Here is a 21,980-nt window from a genome sequence, read left to right on the forward strand (position 1 = left end):
CTGATTTTTTTTTAGTTTTTGAGCATCCTAAGCCTCTTAAAGATTTTGCAATAGTTGATAAATAATCATCTCTACAAAAACAATAGGTCCCATTGGTAACACCCGCGTTAACCCAAGGGGCTCCTAACTAATCCTGAGCCAAGCTAGCATAGCTTTAAGATAAACAAAAGGAGCGGTCAGTTACTGTACTTTCTGTGTACTGTTTATTTACAGCAGCAGCTCATCACTAACAGTGTTGCTGCTGTGACTAACTACATTTAGGTAAATAAAGGAACATCTTATCTTATCGTGTCTTATCTTAAAAGTCTGAAAAAATAACCCTGATGACTTTTGGTTATCCCCCAGCATTTTGGGGCTTGACCCAAGGGCTAAAAGTCAGGTCCTATTTTGACCTCTATTGCCACGATTTTGACCGTTCTGTTTATTCACACATTTTTTGTCATAATAAAAAAATAAATAATGAAACCCGTTTAATTCTGTGTCATTATTTAATTTTGTCTGTTCAGTTGTTGAGTTCATATGAATTCTTGAATTGAAATATTACATAGGGTGTACGCAATGGTTCCCAACAGAAGCTTGAAGACATGCATCCAATTCATTTGAGAAGAATTTACCTTAGTGCTTAGATACAGCTATTAATTTGTTTTATATGTAAATAATACTTCAGTATAGCTATTTCTAATGTGTCTCAATGACATTGAGCTTCAGTTTAAGGTTTTCATAATGTAGATGCAGACAAAACATTAGGAGGACCGCAGCAGAATACTGCTTCAAATGTAAATGTCAGAAACAAACAAAATCCGGTGTTGTATTTGGTTTATTTCATTGATTTCATCTCCTGTCTTATAAACCACAGTCAGCAAAGCAGTCTACAGTCACAGAGACAAACCTGATTGTTTTCATTTTTCCTTTCTGACTACTTTGATAAAGTCTTTTTCTTCAGATCTAAAATCTTAAAACTCAAAACAGGATACTTAGAGATGAATGTGATTCTGAGCAAACTGCCCGACGCCAAAATACACGATTTGGGCTGAGCCGGTGAAGCAGTTGAGGCCTGCTAAACCACAGAGAGCGCTAAAGAGCACAGTGACGGGGTGATAGTGGGGACTAATGTGGTCACTGCAACTGCAGTCGCTTATACAGACTGTATGGTGTGTGTTCCCAGTTCACTTTCAGTCATAGAGTCTATTCCTTCTGCGGGGAAAAGCAAAGCTCAGGACAGCCGATGCAGAGGGGTGAGGTGGGCGTGGCAGGAAAGAAAGGAGGGGGCGGCTGTTGCAGTACACTAGGGATGAAGGGGGCATGGTAGAGCAATGTGTGTGTGTGTGTGTGTGTGTGTGTGTGTGTGTGTGAGAAAGAGGGTAAGGCTGTCCCCACTTTTTTCCCCCTCCACCTCATGGAGGCTAAGGCAAACAAATGCCAGCAGAATTAAAAACATAAAATTACAAAACTGAAAGAGAAAAAGCTTTTAAAGATTGTAAAGAGTTTAAAAAGCTGAATAAGCAAAGCTGCAGCCCCAGGAAGAGGCACACTGATGGTGATACTGCACAAAAAAGAAAAAAGAAAATCAGAGGCCCCCCCCCTTCTTATAAAAGAGGTGCCTTTACTTACGTCAACAATTTCCATAATCTCTGGAGTGACACCGCACCATGTCATGTAACTAACTGCACCAGTCCATCATGCTGCAGACACTGGGGGAGGCTGGTAGTTGCTCAACCTTGGTTTGAGGTGGCTCATGGAGTACCTGAGCGAGATTTAGGACGCTGACTAAAACTTGACACAGTGACCATGTACAGGTACAGAGTTAAAGAGAGTGCCACAGTTCTGATGACACCAGCATTAACATGCAACTCACTTTACGCCTCAACTGTGTTAAACAAATTCAAACCAAACATATCTGGCAATAAAATCCTAAATAAAAACTCAAAGAAAAAAAAAGAAACCTTGCAGAAGGTTTAATCAAAATGAAAAATGGTTCAAACAGTGGGGTGGCAGCTGATCCCTGGTGTGATGAGTCACATAACCTATAAGTTCTTAAAACCTGCAGTGTGCTCAAAGGGAGTCTCAACTGAGCTGCCCCTCACTGTGATTAGATAAGCAACCAGGGTCATCTTCTATATATTTTTTCCAGATGCCAGAAAAAGATCGACTGGCACATGAGGGCCAGTGCCCTCATCTGGAGCTGGCCAAAAAAGTATTTTCAGGGCTTCTTTTGCTCTCTTTTAATTCCACATTGGGAGGACTTGGACATATTGGTTAATTTAATTGATATCTCTCCTGTCAATGGTGTGAGCTGATGGGGTAAAAAAGGCACCCATCTGATACTACGAGTATGTAAAAAGAAAGAATTACACCGCTGTGAATTGAAATGGGTGTGTTTGTATTGCTATACTGTGGCACCTCTGGGTGGTTGGGTTGTGGGCAACTGTCTGAAGCTATCGATGGCATTCGGTGCTGCTATCACCTTCGAGCTGAAGTGTTATTTTTCCGTTATAGGAAACGTCGAGGAGGAGCTTGAGGCTGAATCAAGGGAGGTTTTTATTGCTTTGCAGGGCAGGCAGGCAGGTGCTGCAGAATCCCTATAGGACTGGGTGCTTAGCATAAACCAGCCCTCCTCTCACTGTGCTAGATATCAGGGTATGTGTCATCCTAGGGGCCATAGAGGGTTTCCCTTTTTACAGGTGATTAAGTTTAGAAACAAATTAACCCACAAAAACACCCCCTTGAGCCACAACAAAGGGGCTTGCATGGAAAATAGGATTATGTTTGGCACACTGGGGTCAGGAAGCAAGAAGGAGAGTTCTAGCATGGGAGCAGGCATTTTTTTGGGCATCATTTAAGTCCAAGGCTATGAGGGCCCACTGTGGGGAACATCTGTGCTATAATCCATTTTAACACACACACACACACACACACACACACACACACACACACACACACACACACACACACACACACACACACACACACACACACACACACACACACACACACACACACACACACGAAACACTCATCACGTCAGCTTCGTCAACGTGTCAGGCAAGAAGGAGCACAGTCCACCAGCTCTGGGTTCGTCCTTACAAACGTCTTGCAAAGTAGCAAAACTCTGTGTCCATTACAATGAATTTATAAACACACCGGGGTCCAGCGGAGGGCAAGCTCGTGTTTCCTGCACCAGTGAATGTGTTTCAACAGTCTGTGTTGTCCTCTGGGCGACCCCCCCCCTCCCTCAGTTCACTGGGGTCACAGTTCATTCAGGTAGTGATGCTCGCTGTGCGGCGAGGAGGAGCCCCCGTGATCGGTGGGTACCACTTCTTTAAAATAGAACCTCTATTCTTCTGTATACGCTATTTAAATATACACACTCCTCAGCACAGCCAAGTCTACAATCATTAGCTTCATAATAAGAATATGAATAAACAATGAGAATAATAATAAGAATATTTATATCGTCGTTCGTAGCATGAGTTTTTTGTCAGCAGCCATCACTAGAACATTCAGGGTGGTAATTGCATATGTACAACAAAAATGTCATTTACATCCCGGAGCTGGGGGCTCAGGGTCAGAAGTCATATGTGGTGGTTTTGTTGGGGAGGGGGGTGATGAATGCTGGTGTGTTATCTGAGCCTCTTCTCTGCTGAATAAATGGACATGTAGTAGTCGTTGCTGCCTACCGCCAAGTGGGGCTGGAGGGAGACGAAGAGAAAAGCAGGTTAGACAGTCTTAGTTTACTACAGGTGAAACGTCAAAGTGTGTGTGTGTGTGTGTGTGTGTGTGTGTGTGTGTGTGTGTGTGTGTGTGTCTGTGTGTGTTCCCAAATATTTTTTGGCAAACTGTAAAACAGACAATTTGTTGAGCAATTACCATTAGGAATATAGTCCATGTCAGTATGTCCTTCACAAATGCAGTGATAATGTAATAAAGCTTAAAAGCCCGCTAATGTAGCAACATAATGTTAGCTAATGCTAGCTTAAGTGGCAATGAGCAAAAGTAAAAGAGTTCCTTGAGCAGAGAAGCTGATGTGTTTGCTACATAAAGGAGCAGGGAAAAGTGAGATGTTGATATTAAATTTAGAGGAAATCAGAAGTACTTGACTCTCAGGCTGTACACAGAAGTGGTGCCAACGTGTGCCAACAGCTGACAGAAGATGGCTGCACTGAGGCACCAACGGCAAGATGGCGTATTTGGAGTGCAAAGGTTAGAGATGAACAATAATTGCAGACGTGATAAAAAAGTATAGGTATACTCTATGTTGCTGACGTCCATGACATTCTGCTCAGAAATGCACTTATGTATGTACTCACTAACTTGCTAGCAACTAGTTTGGGTCATGAACGACCAATGGGCAGAGTGATGGGTGGATCGTGTTGAGTGGATTCTATATGAGCTACTCCGTTCTAATGTCCTCAAGAAACTGATCTTCCAAACACGTTGATATGAGATGGTTAGACTTGGCATAATCTGTGGTGGAAAGGTTTACTTAAAGCTGCACTAATGCAGTGTTTTGTTTACTTGGGGGTAGTGGAAATTACAACACTGACATGTTATCACCTTATAAAGTTGATATGGTGAACCTGCTAGCAAACAACTACATATTTACACATCCAGGACAATCAACGTTAGCCTACATTTGGAGTCGTGTTTCTGGCCACCTGTAAGTCTGTTTTTGGTCTTTTGGTGTTTTTGGAACGTAGCTGCTGCTGTAGACATAAAAGAGTTGCGGGCCAGAAAACCAAAATAATGACCTAAAAGCTGTGTAGAGCTGAGGGGAGTTACAGAGTTGGGTGATAATTCTTTCCTTTAACATTACATAAAGTGGTTTGTTCATTTGTTTATACAAAATATTGATAAGGTGTAGCTTTAAATGCAATTTTGAGTTAGCTCAATTGTAAGGTACATGTTAAGCTTCCTTTTACTGCACTTAGTCATTCTCAAATGTTTGATATCTACTGGCCCAGATGTACGACAGCATGAGTACTGGTGTGGGTAGTGAAAAATAAGTGTTACTTTACCCAGTAAGGATGGAAGGCTAAACAGCTGATGGCCCCAATCCTTTGTCCCATGAAGCCGTCATAGTACTTTATGTTGCTGATCACATCGCCGTTAGCATTGTAGACTGCTATGAACTGGTTCATCGATCCACTGGAGGGCAGAGGATAAAACGTGGACATCACATCCATCATAAGCTGTGTATACTGCAATGGATTTCTTTTGTGGTGAATCTTTTTCAACTTAAGTAAATACAGGAAGAACAAGAATCCTTTTGTCTTCAATTTAGACAAATGTAACAAAGTAAGGACAACACAAATAAAAGAAATGCCCTTGCAGGGATCTGACATTCACATTGTGGACACTTTATGAGCCTTTTTGTCAGGGCTAGAACCTACATCTATACAAACATACTCACCAGGCAAACAGGTTGGCCTGCGGGTGGATGTCCAGGGCTGTTAACCCCTTCACTGTCTGTAGCACGTTGATGGAGTCCGGCGACCGAGGTTCAAAGAATCGAACATCTCCGTTAACACTGGTGGGGAGCGTCACAGTCAGTACAGGAAAACAAACAAACAAAAAAAAAGTTTGGGTTGTGTGAAAGTTAAGAGACAAAGAAAGAGCGTACCTGACGCTGATAATATGTCCGTCTGTCTCCTTCTGTAGGTGAGCTTTGACCACCCAGGCTCCGTGCTCCCTGTAGGTCATCACCCGGCTGCAGACACACAACAGACACAACAAATGTCAGCCAAGGTGAGAACTGTGTGTTTCTTCACAATGACCTGACAGGAAACGCAGGAAAATAACACCAGAGCCGTGAGACTGTGAACATCATCAGCACCAGTATGCTCAAAGCCTAAAACACAGTTACAGCCATAACACCAAAATAAACTGAGGAAGAGATAAAATAAGGAAAGACAGAGACTAGACAATCCCATCCTGTCGCCGTAAACCGTGCAATTCCTCTGTTTAACTTTCACCCATATTTATATTTGTGATGTAAAATGATGATTGTCTTCTCATCAACCTGCAAGGCACTTGTATTTCTATCAAATTCACAGGGCTTTATCGGCACACCATATTCCTTTATAATATTGCCATTCATTTACAATATATTCAAAACACTGTTAATAAGAGAAAAGAAACAGTACATCAACATAATATTTAACAATTAACAAAATCCCATGTGTGTGTCTATGAAATTGGGAGAACCTGATTATTAAGGATCTGGTTCAACATTAGAGGTAATTACTTCACGAAAAACAAAAAGAGCTGAATTTTAGGACACACAATGAAAAGTTGCTCCTGAGGACTGGAATCACCTGGATCAGTTTAATTTTGGAACGATGGAGTCTGCCTATGTGCTGAAGCCCTTCCTCTTATATGTCATGCAGAAAACAGCAGTAACATGTAATATAAGTGAGAAACCACTGGGGGGCACCATTGGATCATGGCTGGAAAAAGCAATAATTGTCTCCTGGAGAGACTGAGATGCCATTAGAGCTAAAATGAAAACACTAAAACCATCTTTTTAGAACTGTGCTGCCCCCAAATTATTCACTTCCCATAATGCACTCATATACTTCCTGACAACAGGTGTGACAGGAAGTATTTGATCTGCTTAAAGTTCAAGGACAAAACATTTGGTGAAAACATCAAATTTTATTATTTTCTCCCAGAGCTGACAACTCGAAGCAGAAGAGGTAGAAAAAACACAGATTTAAAACAATTGACAGTAATTTTTAGATTTAAAGCCCCAAAACACAATTTTTAAACTGCTGCATGCCTGAAGCATACTAAACAGTTCATCAAAAATATTCCAAACATGACCTGTATGTGCTGTCTGCTGGTCCTGGACTAATCTCTGGGGGAGCAACATAGTTGCTGAAAGATGTAACTCCATGCCTGAGGGGAACTATTAAATTAGCTTTACTCAAAGATTTATGGGCCACTTCATGGTTTAACTGCTTTGTTTTTTCCCCTTTGGGACTGAAATTAAAATAATGTTTAACCAACTGGGGGGATACGGTGCCACCAGGGTCCATTAAAAGATGTGGCAACCCCAAAGGGAGATTTACAGCACACTATATGTAATAAATATAGATTAGGGAAGTTAATAATGTAAGACTCTGTAGGAGTTAATGCTCACAGAAACTGCTGTGTGTTCTTGAATGTATTTAAGTAATGATGAGACAGTAAAAGGAGTTGGGAAATTAATAATCACTTTAACCTTCTCTGTGATACGAAAGCGATGAGGTCAGAGGTTGCATGCAAGATTTGAGATAGTGTGCTTTACCATTCATTGGGACCCATCCTCCTGTCGAATACGCGTACAGATCCGTCACCCAGACCGGCAACGATGAGCGAACGCTGGGAGTCACAGGACAGGCTGGTCACACAGCTGTCTGCTCCAGTTGGGATGTCCTGGTGGACGCACACAAACACACAAAACCCCATTAGAGGTTTGTAAAGATACCTACCAAGGTACCACTGTCATTACAATGCCCCTTTCACACTAAACCTTCTTTAAAATCATCAATCATGTGCTCTGTTGACTGTTGGCTCATTTGGAGTTGGACCCAGCATCAATATGCAGCCACAGGCGAGGCTGGGGCATTTGTACTTGTATTAAGCCCATCCATCAAGACAATGATTAGCACACCAAGGACCATTAGATGTGTAAAACCAAAGAAAAAAGGGAAAAGAGGAAACCACCCTAATGGTACTGGCTCTCCCACAGATTTCCATTAGTTTACTGAAACAGCATCAGTATACTGTACACTGGGAACATTATGTTGAAACGGGAATAGCTAGTATCACAGACATGATTTATTCATGTTGTATTATCAACAGTTATTATTATATCATCAGGAGGGTTATGGCTTCAGTACTGATCGTGGGTGTGTTTGTTTGTCAGCAGGATGATGGGAAAACTAGATAGGGTATAAACTGTGCAAAACATGAATCTTCACATATTTGCATGTGATTGAACTGTCTGGTGATATATCTTCACATTCCTAAATACTGCCATAATTTTCATGAAACTTATTCGAAGCGTGTAGCATGGGGCAAGGAACAAACCAGCACATTTAGAAGCAGGTTCAAAACACTGGGCGGATACACAAATTATTTTTCACTTTTGCTGTGGTTGTGCTTGCAGATTTGCAGATCATAGAGGACAGGACTATTGGCGTTAGCAGATTCAAAGGTTTTTTGTTGGTTGTACAGGCACGTGTAGAACATGACATGATTTCCATTAATTCTGATAAAACCAAAGAAAGAGATACATTTGCTACAAATTACATGTTGGGATGATGGCTGCCTCGCATATCCTGCGTTCTTTTGGAGCGTTGTTGTGCACGTCCTCAGAAATGAATGTAACGCATCCGCGATGTGAACACAAGTTTATATATCTACAGCTTACGGGGTAAAATAATGAATACCTTATTACTATCAATATGTCTAAAGGATTTCAAAAAGACGGCCAATTAGTTTCAAAAACATGAGGAGATCTACATTTGAGTAAATAGTACTTTGCCAGCAGAATAGGGCAGACAGCAACCATTTGCCAACACAAACCAACTAATTCTCCAACTTCACACACTGCAGCCTCTTGACGATTTGTTAACCCATTAATTTTTCATTTATCAAAAAATAAAATGGAAACAAAACTATCTTCAGTAACATACCTGCAAGGCCTGAATGCCAGGTTTCACACCAGCTAATAAACAGTTACAAAATGTAATCCTTGAGCCAAGGGCTACCTTTTCACCAAGTTCCAGCTGTATTCATTGTGACCTTTTTGAGAAAATTTGTCATACAAACAGGGTCACTGAGTACCTGGACCTTCATCTCCCTGTCAGTGTCCCAGATCCTGATGACTCGCACATCTCCAGACGTCATAAGGAGACCCGTCTCCTGCTCCCAGTCGACAACCATGCCTGCACCTGCAACACAACACAGCAGTTATAATGTAGAGCATGTACACACAAACATGCATCAACACATGTACACTCCATAAAACAAACAACAGCAGTGTGCTCTTAATAGACTCATACATCTGGATTGATGTCACATCAATCAATTAAAAGAAAACAAAACAAGGTGACTTTTAATCACAATTAAAACTGGAAAAAAGCTTCAAAATATTTAATTACTGAGAATTATTTGTACACAATATGTGACCTGAAGTTTTAATTTATGTATTTTGCTCAGTTAATTTAATTTATAAGTGAACACTCACACATATAACCACACACTGACACAGCTGTTTAACACACCGAGCATGTGTTGATCCCCCAAATACACAACCCACACAATCTGTTGGTGGTGTAAGAAGGCTCTTGCTGCCACATGTAGCAAGTCAAAGGAAAGATTAGTGCAACAGCTTTCTGCACCACTGTGTAACTAACAAATATACCACAAAGAATTCAGCAAAACCAGAACTACTGATTTCTGCAGAGCCTGCAGATGCGTACGCAACAGCTCTTTATCAAGGTTTTTTGCTAAAAGTTAAACATTTCTGAGTAAATAAACATGCACTTCATGCAGATGGAAACATGGTTAAGCAGGGTTTCCCGCAGCACTTTGCAGCTAAGGCAGCCGCCTTAGCAACACACGCCTGCCGCCTTGACAACGTTGTCAAAAAAAAAAGAAAAGTAGGCCGAGTGATATGAGCAATATGAGCGATATCCGCCGTGTTACTCCATCCTGTTTTCTCCCTTTCATTCCTAACCACGTTTGATGATTGCACGTGATTTTCTCTCGCATTGTACACAGCCAAATGGACAGAAAAACGCAACCTCACCATCCGCACTGCACCGCCCCGCCGATGGCAACCAATACACTAACCCCCCCCCCTGGTCTGACGGCCTACCACCTTGACTAACACATTTCCTGTGGGAAACCCTGTTTAGCATTTTGCATCCTTCTCAACAAGACGACCACTGGGAGATACAAACACTGACCCTGGAACTGAGCCTGTCAGCAGATTCTGGTTTAGATGAGTCAAATGCCACTCGAGTGAGAATGTCGGGAGGGAAGAAGCTGAAGACAGCCTCATATGTTGGCAGTCACAGCAGGAATCAAGCGAGCAGTGCCATGTCGGCCACACTTGCCCTGCTGGCTCAGTGATGCCTGGCAGAGGCCTGTGGCTGCAGGCGTCAGTACACTTCAAACAAAATGCTTGTCGGATCCCAGAGCAGCATCTGAAATCCTCTCCCACTGCACCTTTCTGATGTTGGAATTTATATAACTTTCCAAAACTGATGCGACAATCGGCATTTCATGCAGCAGCTGGTGAAGTAAGAATGTAAACAGGGTTTGAACTTCTCACTTAAGTGCAACGTCTTTAACCACATCTACCTTTCTTTATTTTTTCCCCATTAAAAGTCATTTTATGCCTTCATTGATAGTTAAACAAAGCTCCCTGGTCTGATGTGAACTGATGTTGCAATTCATGGTCGGAACCCTTTAAAGACTGTAATAACTTTATGCTGTTGGGAAACCAGTGACTATATAGAAGTGGAAAGTATAATATCGGTTTAAGTGGACCATCAGCAGCAGTGGAAGAACCGCAATTCCCATTAGAGTGAAGGTGCTCTTTTGATATTGGAAGATTATTTGATGAAAAAGAAGGAATAAATGGGCAGGTAGGGAATCCAGAAAGGAAAATGTACACGAAAACAATCTCCATCTTTGTCTCACAATGATGCTTTTACCACAGATGCAAGAGAAGCCATCAGTATCCTTTTCTCTCCTTTTAAAACTCATCAGACCATGCATCACTGCCTTCTCCCCTTTCCTCTCAGTCACTTCCTCTTCCTATTTTTTCACAATCAATAACCAAGGATAAGGACTCCATTACTTTGCTCTTCTCTGGCCTCGCAGAACAATAGTGAAGATGTACATCCTTTGTGATCCTTTCCAACTGCTTATCTCTTCCGGGTGCCTACTTTACAAATCGTGACATAACTTTCTTCTACTGAACCATCTATGACAGGGTTTCTACTGTTCTACTTGGCTTGGGTTGTCAGGAAAACCCAAGCCCCTTGTGGCGGATTTCAATCCTACAATGTGACGTCATCCGGCCTCCTGCTCAGGCGTCACAACGATGGTAGTGTGGGCACGTGTGTGGGGATAGCACACAGGGAAAACCACTTCACAGTACAAGGCTTAGTCAGCGACACGTTCAGAGTCGCATGCGGGGACGCTTGATGCTGGCTCATTTCAGGGACTGCGACAAGAGAGCAGGCATTCCCTTTGAAGCTGGCAGCTCTGAGATGAGGAAATCTGGGTTACAATGAGAGCGGTTGCACAAGATTCTCCAACACACAAAAGTGTGTGCATTTATTTCCTGTATAAAGAAGCACACATGCCACCAAACCATCTCACGATTTAGATTCAGTTTAAGCCCTCCTAATACATCATTATTTTTCCCTCTGTCCCGCTATGATGAGAAATCCATTGTGGATAAAATAAAATGTGTATGAAAGGAAATCCCCAGCAGACTTAGCACTGCTATGGTCTAATTGTCTCTGTGTTTTGGTTGCTATTTTAAGCATTGTTTGATTTTCCTGCTAGCAAAACTAAAATGTTGGACACCTACAGACCTCTCTGTTCCTTCCACTCTGTACAATGCACCCAGTTTCTCTGTGCTGGAACACTACCTGGCCCCATGTTTGCTGTGTGGTACTTAAATAATTAAACAATCATTATAATTTAGGAGAAGGTGACATAATAATGAAGGTCTTAAAACTAAACTCCGTCTTGAGTGACCTTCAAATTGAAGGAAAATACCATTATATTACAACTTGGCTCTTCCTTTTGTGGGTCTGGCCATTGTTTCTATCAGCAAAAACAATTTATTGTTAGAAAGAAGGCAGATGAGACTAAAAACATGAGCAGTTAGATGAGTTGTAGACCAATTCCCAGGTCAGCTAAATTTGTTTGGAAGAGAAAACGAAAGCCTAACATAATGTTTTTATTCAAACTGCCCGTAGTTAATATTCAACCTCCCTTTCAAATCAGAATGTCTGAATACAAAAATATCAAACAATGAAGGGGGACAAAGCTCAATGCCACTGGGCAACAAATCATACTTTCAATAATCAGTTGGGAGATGAACATAGCCTAACCCAGTCAGTGTGGTCTGTTGGATAACATTGTAACAGCTCACACATCCACTAGTGGAAATAGATTAACTTGCTACACAGATCTGCAACCCTTCAGTTTTGTCTCTCATGGTCAACGCTCAGCCGCTCAAAACGGGCTAAAAGTCTGCCTCGGAGGGAACCTTTGTGGAACTGAGCAGGTCTTAGTTACCCACACAGAAATCAATAAAGACATGAAGAATAGAGATGTGAAAAGGCAGAGCAGGAGCAAAGGAGTGTGGGCAATGTTTCCTCAGCAGTAAATCTTACCACCTTACATAGGTGGAGGCATAGATAGCTTCGATGTACATTCTCTCTTAAAGCCTTGTCTCTTTCCTTCACTGCTTGAAATCAAATGTTGTTCACCCCCAATAACAATATTAAAAGCAATGATATTGTTAGCAGAATGGCTTTTCCCTTGTTGAATCTTTGGCAAGCAGGAAAAAAAGCTACTTTTAACATCACTAAGGGCCGGGCTGCCAGCAGTTGTGGTAGATCATCTCGTTCCTGTGCCAGTGTGCCGAGACAATCCCTGATTTGTGATATATTTATCTATTCCTTTGCATAAATATCTTTGTTTCACTCCTCTCTGTCTCTGGAGAAGATGCATTCTTATTCTGCACCATTATCTCCAGTGATGGACTAGCTCTCCCACACACTGCAGCTCATTAAACCAGTGCTGCGGCCTTCCTGGTTCTTCTCCCCCTCAGCGTTTTCCCCTCTCTTCCCTTCATCGCATTTACTTTGAAAAGGTCCTCCAGGACTCCGGTAATAATGCTTCTCCAGGATAACAGAGGACTTGCCAGTATGTACGTGCCTTTAATAGAAGATGACGTTATCTATGGGAGCGCTCTGACTGGCAGGGAAACTTCCCTGCTATGGCATTTGTCTAAGCTTTAGAGGCCGAGGCCTGACATTTGGGGAGGTAAAAAGCTTTGACTTGCATGGTTGTCAAAAACCCTGTGAAATGAAGCATAACCTTCATGGCATTAGCACTTGCTGACCTGATTATAGTGGACAGGAGACTAATACTAACTTCTTAAATCATTTTACATAATTCACGACAAGGGACATCCCTTGGACAACAGATGGAACTTAACACATGATTTCAGGCGACAATACCAAACTAAACATTGCAACTTGGCGAGCGGGGAGTCAAATATAAAGAAGAAGCTCAACTTGTGAGTGTATCATCTTATTGAACTTGACTATTTAACATTAAAAAGTGGTCTACAGCTGTATTCAACAAATTCCTTCTATAAAAAGATACATTCTTATGTATATATATATTCTATATATTCTTTGACCTATGCTTCAGTTTCTCTATGAAAAGGATAACAATCTGCAACTTGTGGTTTTGGGGAGAGGACCTAATGTGTGTTTAGTCTACTGCTTTCCTGCTGTAATCGCACTTTAACAACGTGTGTGAGAATGTGAGAGAAGAAATTCCTGTTGCTTGTCATCGTCGTTTTTCTAGACCTACACTATAACTGAAACCCCTAGCTTTGCATCACAGTAAAGACTGCAGACAAAAGAAGTGACTGTGCCTGGAGGCTTTTTGTGTCATTTTCCCAAAACTTCCAAGTCATGTACCCCTCTCCAACTCCACAACGAGCCCCGGTTTGGATTTAGCGAGTTCCCAGAGCCCCAACGTTAACAAGGCACCAGGCAGTAGAGCCAAATGTAGAGCAGCACACAGCGTATGCCTCCCTAAAGCCAAAGAGGAGAAGGCTGCCCTACATTCACTTATGCAGCCAAAAAACTAAGAGAAAGAAGATAACACAGGAAAACAAATCCCTAATCTTGAGCAACCACGTGGGTAGAATAAGTAGAGAAAGGGAATGGCAGTAAATGAAGAAGAATAAAAAACCAATCTCAAACATTAACTGCATGTGGATCAAAACGTAATTATATCGACTCTCAATCTAATCTGCAGAGAAGTGAAGTCTGTGTGCTGTGCAGTAGCCACAGGAATAGTTTCTCCAGTCTGTGCCAGTGACAGTCCCCTAATTTCACTGGTTCCTCTGGAGTTTAACAAGATAATCCCTCCGGCGAAACGGGCTGGGTTGCTCTATGCTATTAAAATCACACAGCACCAACATGCTCCCAATTAAACACTGACACCTTTGGGACAAGCTTGAATAAGTGTATTTTTTATACATGAGAGAAGCCATTTTAAGGTGAAAATTAGTAATGGGGGCAGTGCCTGTCTGAAGAGAGAGCTTGGCCATGCTGAAGGCAAGAGCTATTTTCTCACTCTTTAAAGAAGCATCTATTTGAATTGAGTTTTGTATGTAGATTTCAGCCAAATACAGTTCACTAAATCCCTCCCCTAAACAGAGATTGTCCAATAATAGCTTAGCAACCGGAATGACGGCAGGTCTGTCAAGCTTTGGATTTGTCCATATGTTGAAGTGGTGTCCTTGGTAATGGTAATGGTAATGGTAAGAGGGATACTTGGCATTTAAAAAGTATTGAGGGTGGTGCCAAAAACACAACACATGTGCATGTTCAGATACTTTGCTTACTGCCCGCATTAAGCTAGTGTTACCTCTGATGCACAAGGACTACATAATTAAGTAATGACATTAGTTTGTGGTTATGTCCTGCACACCCTCTGTGTAGTATGTCCCCATTATGTGGAAGCTGGTCCTGGACTGCTGCTCAGACTTTATGCTAACATTAGCTGCTCTGCTCTGCTCTTTATTGGATTTGTGGATGTTTTCACTCCAGCAACCCCCGCCAACATTACCTTTGAGAAACATGAGTTAGTCATCAAATATTAAAAGTAAAACGTACGGTTTGAAAAATACAAACAAATATGAGCTAAGCAGCAGTTATGTTAGAATAAAATACGAGTCGGATATTCAATTTTTCCTTGTCATACTAATAACGCTAGGACTAACTTGCTCTACACTGCACCACAAGAACAATATAGTTTCTAGTCTTCTACATGGATCATCAACAGGATGCTGACTTTTTGCCTGGGACATACAGATTCAGCCTTTAGCCTCAGTCAAATTAAGGGCCGCTTTTACAGGGTCCTTCTGGAAATATTAAAATGTCAGCCATGGAGGGTGCATTTCCAACCGACTCATGGAGGTAATTAGCTTAATTAGCCAGTTTGCTTCAGCTGATAAAGTCTGCCAGGAACAGTTGTCATTTTAGCCGGTAAAATCAATCGTAAGTTCAGTCGTTGACTAAAAGTAAAAAGCCTGCTTTTGTTAACTTCTGTCTGAAATCAAGGACTAAGAATTGTGTGGTAACTCTGCTTTATCATTGTAAACTGTATATGTGTAGACAAAAGTTAGACAGGCATAAGAACAGTAACTTAAAGACTAACTAAACCCCCAAAGACCTTTTTTTCAGCTGAAAACCAATGTATATGTGTATTTAGTGGGACATTGTGGTGCAAAGTATTTGACTTGTACATATTGTGTTATAAATATACATAGTGACTGCCCTCTACTGGTTAAAACCTGGCTATTGAATGGAATTTTGCTAGTGGCTGATCTGGTGGCAAGGTGACATATATAGTGGCACCTTTTGTCACCAACCCATCCCTCCCTCCCTCTCCGTCCCCTCCTACAGTAATGAGTGGAAATGCTGGTCGAGCACTAGCTTGATTGTGTGATTTTGGTGCTTTAAAGGGTTAAGAACAACAAAGTCACGCAACTACACACACAAACTTACCGACTGAGGCAGCAGAGAGTTAAAATAACTGTTTTTGTCAAGGGAGTCTGGTGGCTTTGAACAAAGCAATATAACGTCTGTTTCTGGTTAAACAAAGAGGATCTTTTCTTTAAAAAAGGCTTTCTCTGTAGGGACCCTTTCCATAATGTTGTCAGACACTTATAATAACAATCTGAGCCTGTCAGTGGCAAAAACAAGCACTTTAGTGGATGTACATTGATGGTGTGCAATCTCCCCAAAGGATTATGTTTCAGGCTGATTTCGCTTCTGCTGGCTGTAGCACTCTCACTCAATACTGGACCAATTTCAAACATTGTTTTCCCTATTAGCCAAAACAGGGTCCAGGTTGAAAAATACCAAAGTTACCCTTTGAAGGGAGCAGGGCATAGCATTTTGTTGCTTATGAGAAAAGCGTGTCCGACTTGTTGAGTCGGGACATGTTGGCATTTGTCGAAACACATTAGCCCTTGCTTTTCTCATGAGTCTTTTAACTTTTGGGATGACTGTCAGGGATGAAGTGATGGAGCATCACTGGACAGATGAAGGGATGAGGAGTGGGGGTGGTGGTTGCGGGAATACAATAAATAAATAAAATAAAAAAATAAAGAGGCACACTGCTGGCTGTTTAGTGCAGCGCCTTCGCTCTGGGAGTGAGGGAGTATAGAAAAGAATGGCTACACTCACCTCCTTGCTTACTCCTGTCAAGATAGATGGAGACCCTTCTGGCCAGACCTGCGAGCGGGGGGAGGGAGCAGATGGAAAGGGGGAGGAGGGGGGAGGGGGAGAGCAAGAACGCAACAAAGCAAGCAACAAATTAGCAAGGACCCCCCATGCATGCAGACCCACACAATCGCACACACACACTCAAAAGTGAAGACTTCCTAATATACTCCATGTGCATTCAAACAGCAGAGGGGTGAACAAGGCGGCTGTTTCCCAGATGACTAACAGTTATATGCCGGGATCAAAGAGTGAAAGGAGAGAGACTGAGAGAGAGGCTTGAGCTGAGCTGCTGCCTCTGCATTACAAACAGGGGCTGTGGAAGCTGCACAGGGTCCCCAACCTCCAAGCCTGCAGGACACAGAATCCCAAATCCTTCCACCACACGGCAGAAAGCTTGACTAGAGAGGACTTGAGTGTGCATGTGCATGGGAATGAGAGTTTGAGTGAGATCGATAGTGAAAAAGACATACGGAAATAATTGAACTGGTCTGAAGGTGTTCGTGATTAAACAAATCAATTAATTCAATCACAGAAAATTAAGTGTGATAGCAAGATTTGTTGTTGTGGAGGTGTATGTTATTGGGAAAACTGCTTGCTGCCTTGTTCAGCCTCTCGAGGTGGGGGAAAAAACACAAAAAAATATCAAAGAACCAGCAAAGTAACCACAAGCCAGACAGACAGATTCTACAGAGATGGCTCACTGCTGAAAAACAGCACAAAAGCATGTTATTGGACAACAGGGACGGGATGAGTGAGGACAGGTTGTGCAGGGACCAGTGTGTATGAGAAGGTGTGTGTGTGTCTGCCAGTTTCTCCTTGAGAAACGTTCACAGTCTTGAAGCAAATGCCTACAGAGGTAGAGCAGGTTTTTTGGCAGCACAAAGACAGACTTGCGTAATATTTCATGGGGTTTTACATTATTAATGCCACTGAGGCAACGCTAAAAATCTAAAAATTTCAAAACACAAGCATATAATTATTGTACTGTCTGAAAGACGTTCCAAGCAATGGTAATAACTCTAAACTGGTCACTGGGCTAGGAAGAGGAGGTGTGTGTGTAAATGCAATGGGGAAAACTGTGTGTGTGTCTACGTGTGTGAGAGAGATTGCAGATCTTTTTTAAAGTTGTCTGCCAAGTTTAAAAAAAGATATATATTTGTATACCACAAGCTGAAGTATACAAATATATATATATATCAGTAAAACTTTTTCCAGGAAAGATCTCCGTCGAGTGGCTGTTTATATTAAAATTGATGCCTCCACTGTAGTCTGATTGCAGAGGTGACACAGCGACTGTCACTAACGATACATCCAGGATAACAAGCACACCATTAAATGTTAAAGTCTTGGTCAAAACAAGGCTGTGGCTCACTGCGGGAGAGTCCTCTGCGGGGGGAGAGTCTCTCAGGGCGATTTGTGTCATGAGATTCAGACAGACAGTGATGCTAGTTAAGTGTGTCGCCTCTCCGCAGATTCCCACAGAGCGCCGGTGACTCTGTGGCTTTGTAATGACACATATGTGTACGCATTGTGTGGTCTACACCACTGCACGGATGTCAAGTCAGCCAGTGAGTCAGCCAGACATTCAACCTGACAGCTCTGGTCTCGTTGCTACCAATTAGCCAAATATGTATCTTATTCTATACGAGATGCGTTCTAGAAAAGCTTTATGAAAGCAGTCCACCCAGACATTACTGTTGACACATGTGCTCATGCTAAAACACTGGGTCAGAGATCATTTAAAAACATGTTCAAAACAGACAAAAGTGTGGTAGTAATATGTATCAAAGAGGTTGTATTAAGTACTGGTAGGAACATATAATCATTCCTACAGCTGTCACGGTTTCCCTAAAAAAGCTCCCTACCCAGAATTGACGGCTGAGAAACGCTCGAGGCAGAAAAGTGTGGAGCAGTGGAGAGAGTTGAGAGGGAGAGTGGGTAACCCAGCACATCACAGAAGTGGGTGGATGTCTCTGACAAGTGTGTGCTGTGGGTGTTGGGCCTGGTTCAAATATTTGCGAATAACTCTGCCTCGCGTATTATGGAAGTGTGTCAACACAGAAGGTAAACATGGCAGCGAATCCACTGACACCCACAGTCCAAGTTTAAAATTATCAATTCTATTCAGGCAACGCAGAAAGCCCTCTGCGCAGAGAATGACTAATAACCTACCATTTTATCATTAAGTTTGTGCTCTTAAATGAACTGGCTTTGAATGTAGGTCTCCAAACAGGATAAACTTGCCTCCAACTTTCTGAGACATGACAGATATGTGATGGATATGGCATATGTGACAGGGTGAGACAGGCGAGATAAGTTGCATTCGTTTTGACTGATGGAACTAAATGCAGACACCTGACTCAGAATCCAACACCTGCCTCTTATGTGGCAGAAACAATCAACGACACTGTGGGGGGCTGAGGTCTCTGCATCAGGTCAAATCACTTATTGAACAGACCCTACATGACATACATCCTCTGCTGGACTTAGTTTAGTGGTTTGGTCTGTGTGTTCTCACACATACTGACCTGGTTTTCATGACAACCCACTGAGTGCTGCTGGTTTTGACAATGCAGCTAAGAACTTCTATACTGTGCTAGTTCCTGAGTGAGCATTATAATTGGGCTGGGTTTGGTGAGATCTGCTAATAATTTCACTGTGCCACGTGTTCAAATTTCTGCTATTCACAAACTCTCAGCGTCAACTTTTAATCAGAAATTGAATTCTGTGTTTCACACACAAAAATTAAAGAATGCAATCTGCAATAAATCCTACCTTCATGGAGGTTGCAGTGTTTTAGAGAGATGAAGATTCAGCTTGATCTGTTTTAGATAACTTCATTGCACTTTTTAATGTACAAATAAGTTACTTGTGCAACAAAGGCAATAATATTCATATAATCATCAAATTTTTTAATGATTCATTTTCACAATCAACACCTATTTAGCTGTATTAAAGAGGAAATACAACTGTTATTAGTAAGCTTATATAAGCTAGTGCTAGGTTTAGGAATAAAATGTATCCCTGCTCTGTCACTGGCACTTTAACAGTCTCCAGGCAGACCTAGAGCGGTTAAGTTTCTGGTTTCCTGCAGGTTTCAACAGGGAAAATTTAAGATTTTTTAAAGATTATTATGAGTGACCTTTAAGACCTATTTCATGTCCATACTGACAAAAAAAGTACAATGGATATAAAGAAAAATCAGTTTTGGTTGCAGTATGATCAATACAAATTATTCCCAAAAACACATTTAAAAGGTAGACTGAAAAATGCAACTTCATACAAGTAATGTTAACTTCATTAAATCATATTTAAAAACTTTAAAAATCATATTTAAGATGTTTTAAGGCCTATGGTAGAGAGAGGGGATGACACACAGCAAAGAGCCACCAGTCAGACTCAAGCCCATGGCTGCTGCAGCAAGGACTCAGCCTTTGTACAGCTCTACCAGGTGAACTATCAGGGCGCCGCTTAAGACCTAATTTTTATTGTCTTATAAATATGCATAGTGACTACTCTCTACTGGCTGAAACCCAGCTATTGAAATTGAATTTTGCTGATCTGGTGGCAGGTGACGTATATGGCCTCCTACAGTAATTTTACATCTCAGAAGACAGGAGGTGCTGGTCTAGTGTTGCCTCGATGGGTTAGTTAGTTTGTGTTATTTTGTGATTTTAGACTTTTTAGACCCTGTGAATGTTAGCCGTATGTTTGCACCTGACTTTCATGGCACAATTTAAATAGTAAGAGACTACATAACCATTCAAAGACGGAATATCATTCTTCCTCTTACAAATTAAAAGCTGAATTCATAAGCTTCAGTACAAAACACCCAAAACTGGATGTTTCAATAGAAGCGCTGGAAAACGAGAAAATGCAGTAAACTCCTATCCTACCTGGTTGCCTTGTAGGCGGGGAAGTGTGACTGGAATGGGGTGAACAGTGGGGCAGTCGGCGAGTTACTACAGGAAGTACTGTGGGAGTATGGGTAGGTGGATGGGGGGGATAGTAAAATAGAGCGTTGATCTTTACTGTGAGCGCTGGAGGAGGGCTGACCTCTGGTAGTGGGCAGCATGTCTGAAAGGCCCTGCCACGCCGTCACCATCTCCGGGTTCTTCTGGTCAGCAAAGTTCTTCCATATACGTAACGCTCCGTCATCTGGAGAGAGGGGAGGGGGCCGGTGTGGGATAGAAACAGGAAGATACAGAGAGGGAAGTAAAGAGTGAGAGCCAGAACAGGAATACGGATAAAGAGAAGCTTGTTTGTATTCTTCACAGATTTGGAAGCACATGTTGAAGTGTGCAGAAGATTTGTTGAAAACCTTGAAGTGAGACTCTTTTCAAAACATGCAACACACAGCGTGACTTGACCATGAACACACACATACCTCAATCAATAGAGAATGTAGAGCGGCATCTTAAAAGGCTCTTTGCTTAAAAGTGTTGTGTCTGTGAGAAAAAAAGTGAGGCACGAGTCTCTAACTCTAAAAACCTCTGTCGGAACACAGCAGCTGAAACACAGCTAAGACACCGAGCTCAACATAAAACATGTCCACGCACTCTTATGAGAGAGCTATAACAACCCATAAATGTCTCCACTTGATTTACATTCTGCGTTTTCCTTTTTTAGCGCTGTATATTTTTTTATAACTAATGTCCTCCCTGATATCCTTCACAGCATGACTGATGGAGAAAAGCTGAATAAGTGCACATTACATTTTGATGAGATGGAATTTAAATTTATTAATCCCTGAGCTTTTATCAAGGTCTCAGAAGGTGTGCAATGAAATACAGCATTCATTCTTATCTCATTGTTACACTGCTAAGACAACGAAACAAACGTGTGTTTCTGTGTGTGTTTTAATGTAGAGTTGTTGCTACAGTTCCTCTGGGTTATGAAGATAAAGCCATGGAGGGTAATTGCTTTGTTGTGTTGATGAATGATGATGAATACACATGAGTGCTTCGTGAGTGTGTTTGTGGGGGTAAGAGTCAAGTGTTTAAGGCTCGTTGCTGCTACAAATGAGTCTCTTTGCGATTTCCGCAGTGCTGGTGGGCGTGAACACTTGAGCCGCTCACTCAAGGAAACGCATTCCTAACTTGCCCTTAGTTCTTTTCCGTGATCGTACATGTGCTTGTTGTGTATGCGTTTCAAACCTGTTGCCGTGAGCAGTAATGAGCAGTCATGCCCGTTCAGGTACTCCATGGCTGTGATGCGAGTGTAACGAGGGTTTCCGTTGTAGAAGTAGTCCAGCCTCTCGCCCTTCTCCCAGTCCCAGAAACTGCAGCACGCACACGCACACGCACACACACACACACACGTTCTTATAATCTATTATTAATGATTTTTTCAAGATTAATTCTCTTAAAGATTTGATCTGTTTTAGGTTTAAAACCATCATGTATGAAACTGAATCGTTTG

General features: G+C 41.9%; 1 protein-coding gene and 1 long non-coding RNA gene across 5 annotated transcripts in view; one reads left to right on the forward strand and one right to left on the reverse strand.

Annotated features, from left to right (window-relative positions):
- Nucleotides 1-799: 799 nt before the first annotated feature.
- The window catches only part of rptor (regulatory associated protein of MTOR, complex 1), a 187,389-nt gene continuing 166,208 nt past the window's right edge, over nt 800-21,980 (reverse strand). Inside the window, exons 28-36 of one of the 4 annotated variants that reach the window (XM_051383912.1) lie at nt 21,716-21,840; nt 20,616-20,717; nt 16,521-16,568; nt 8,833-8,939; nt 7,289-7,416; nt 5,621-5,707; nt 5,411-5,527; nt 5,016-5,145; nt 800-3,689 (exon numbers count right to left, since the gene is read on the reverse strand). In XM_051383912.1, coding sequence (XP_051239872.1) covers nt 3,621-3,689; nt 5,016-5,145; nt 5,411-5,527; nt 5,621-5,707; nt 7,289-7,416; nt 8,833-8,939; nt 16,521-16,568; nt 20,616-20,717; nt 21,716-21,840 — 913 coding nt within the window. In that variant the 3' untranslated portion in view covers nt 800-3,620. Of the gene's footprint in view, nt 3,690-5,015; nt 5,146-5,410; nt 5,528-5,620; nt 5,708-7,288; nt 7,417-8,832; nt 8,940-16,520; nt 16,569-20,591; nt 20,718-21,715; nt 21,841-21,980 lie in introns of all 4 variants that reach the window. The other 3 variants (XM_051383911.1, XM_051383914.1, XM_051383913.1) reach the window with 3 other exon arrangements.
- LOC127354187 (uncharacterized) lies at nt 9,400-9,650 on the forward strand. The gene is made up of 2 exons (XR_007881486.1): nt 9,400-9,489; nt 9,520-9,650. It is a non-coding gene; the product is annotated as an uncharacterized LOC127354187 (long non-coding RNA).

Source organism: Dicentrarchus labrax, unplaced genomic scaffold, assembly GCF_905237075.1.
Source record: "Dicentrarchus labrax unplaced genomic scaffold, dlabrax2021, whole genome shotgun sequence".
Taxonomy (NCBI): domain Eukaryota; kingdom Metazoa; phylum Chordata; class Actinopteri; family Moronidae; genus Dicentrarchus; species Dicentrarchus labrax.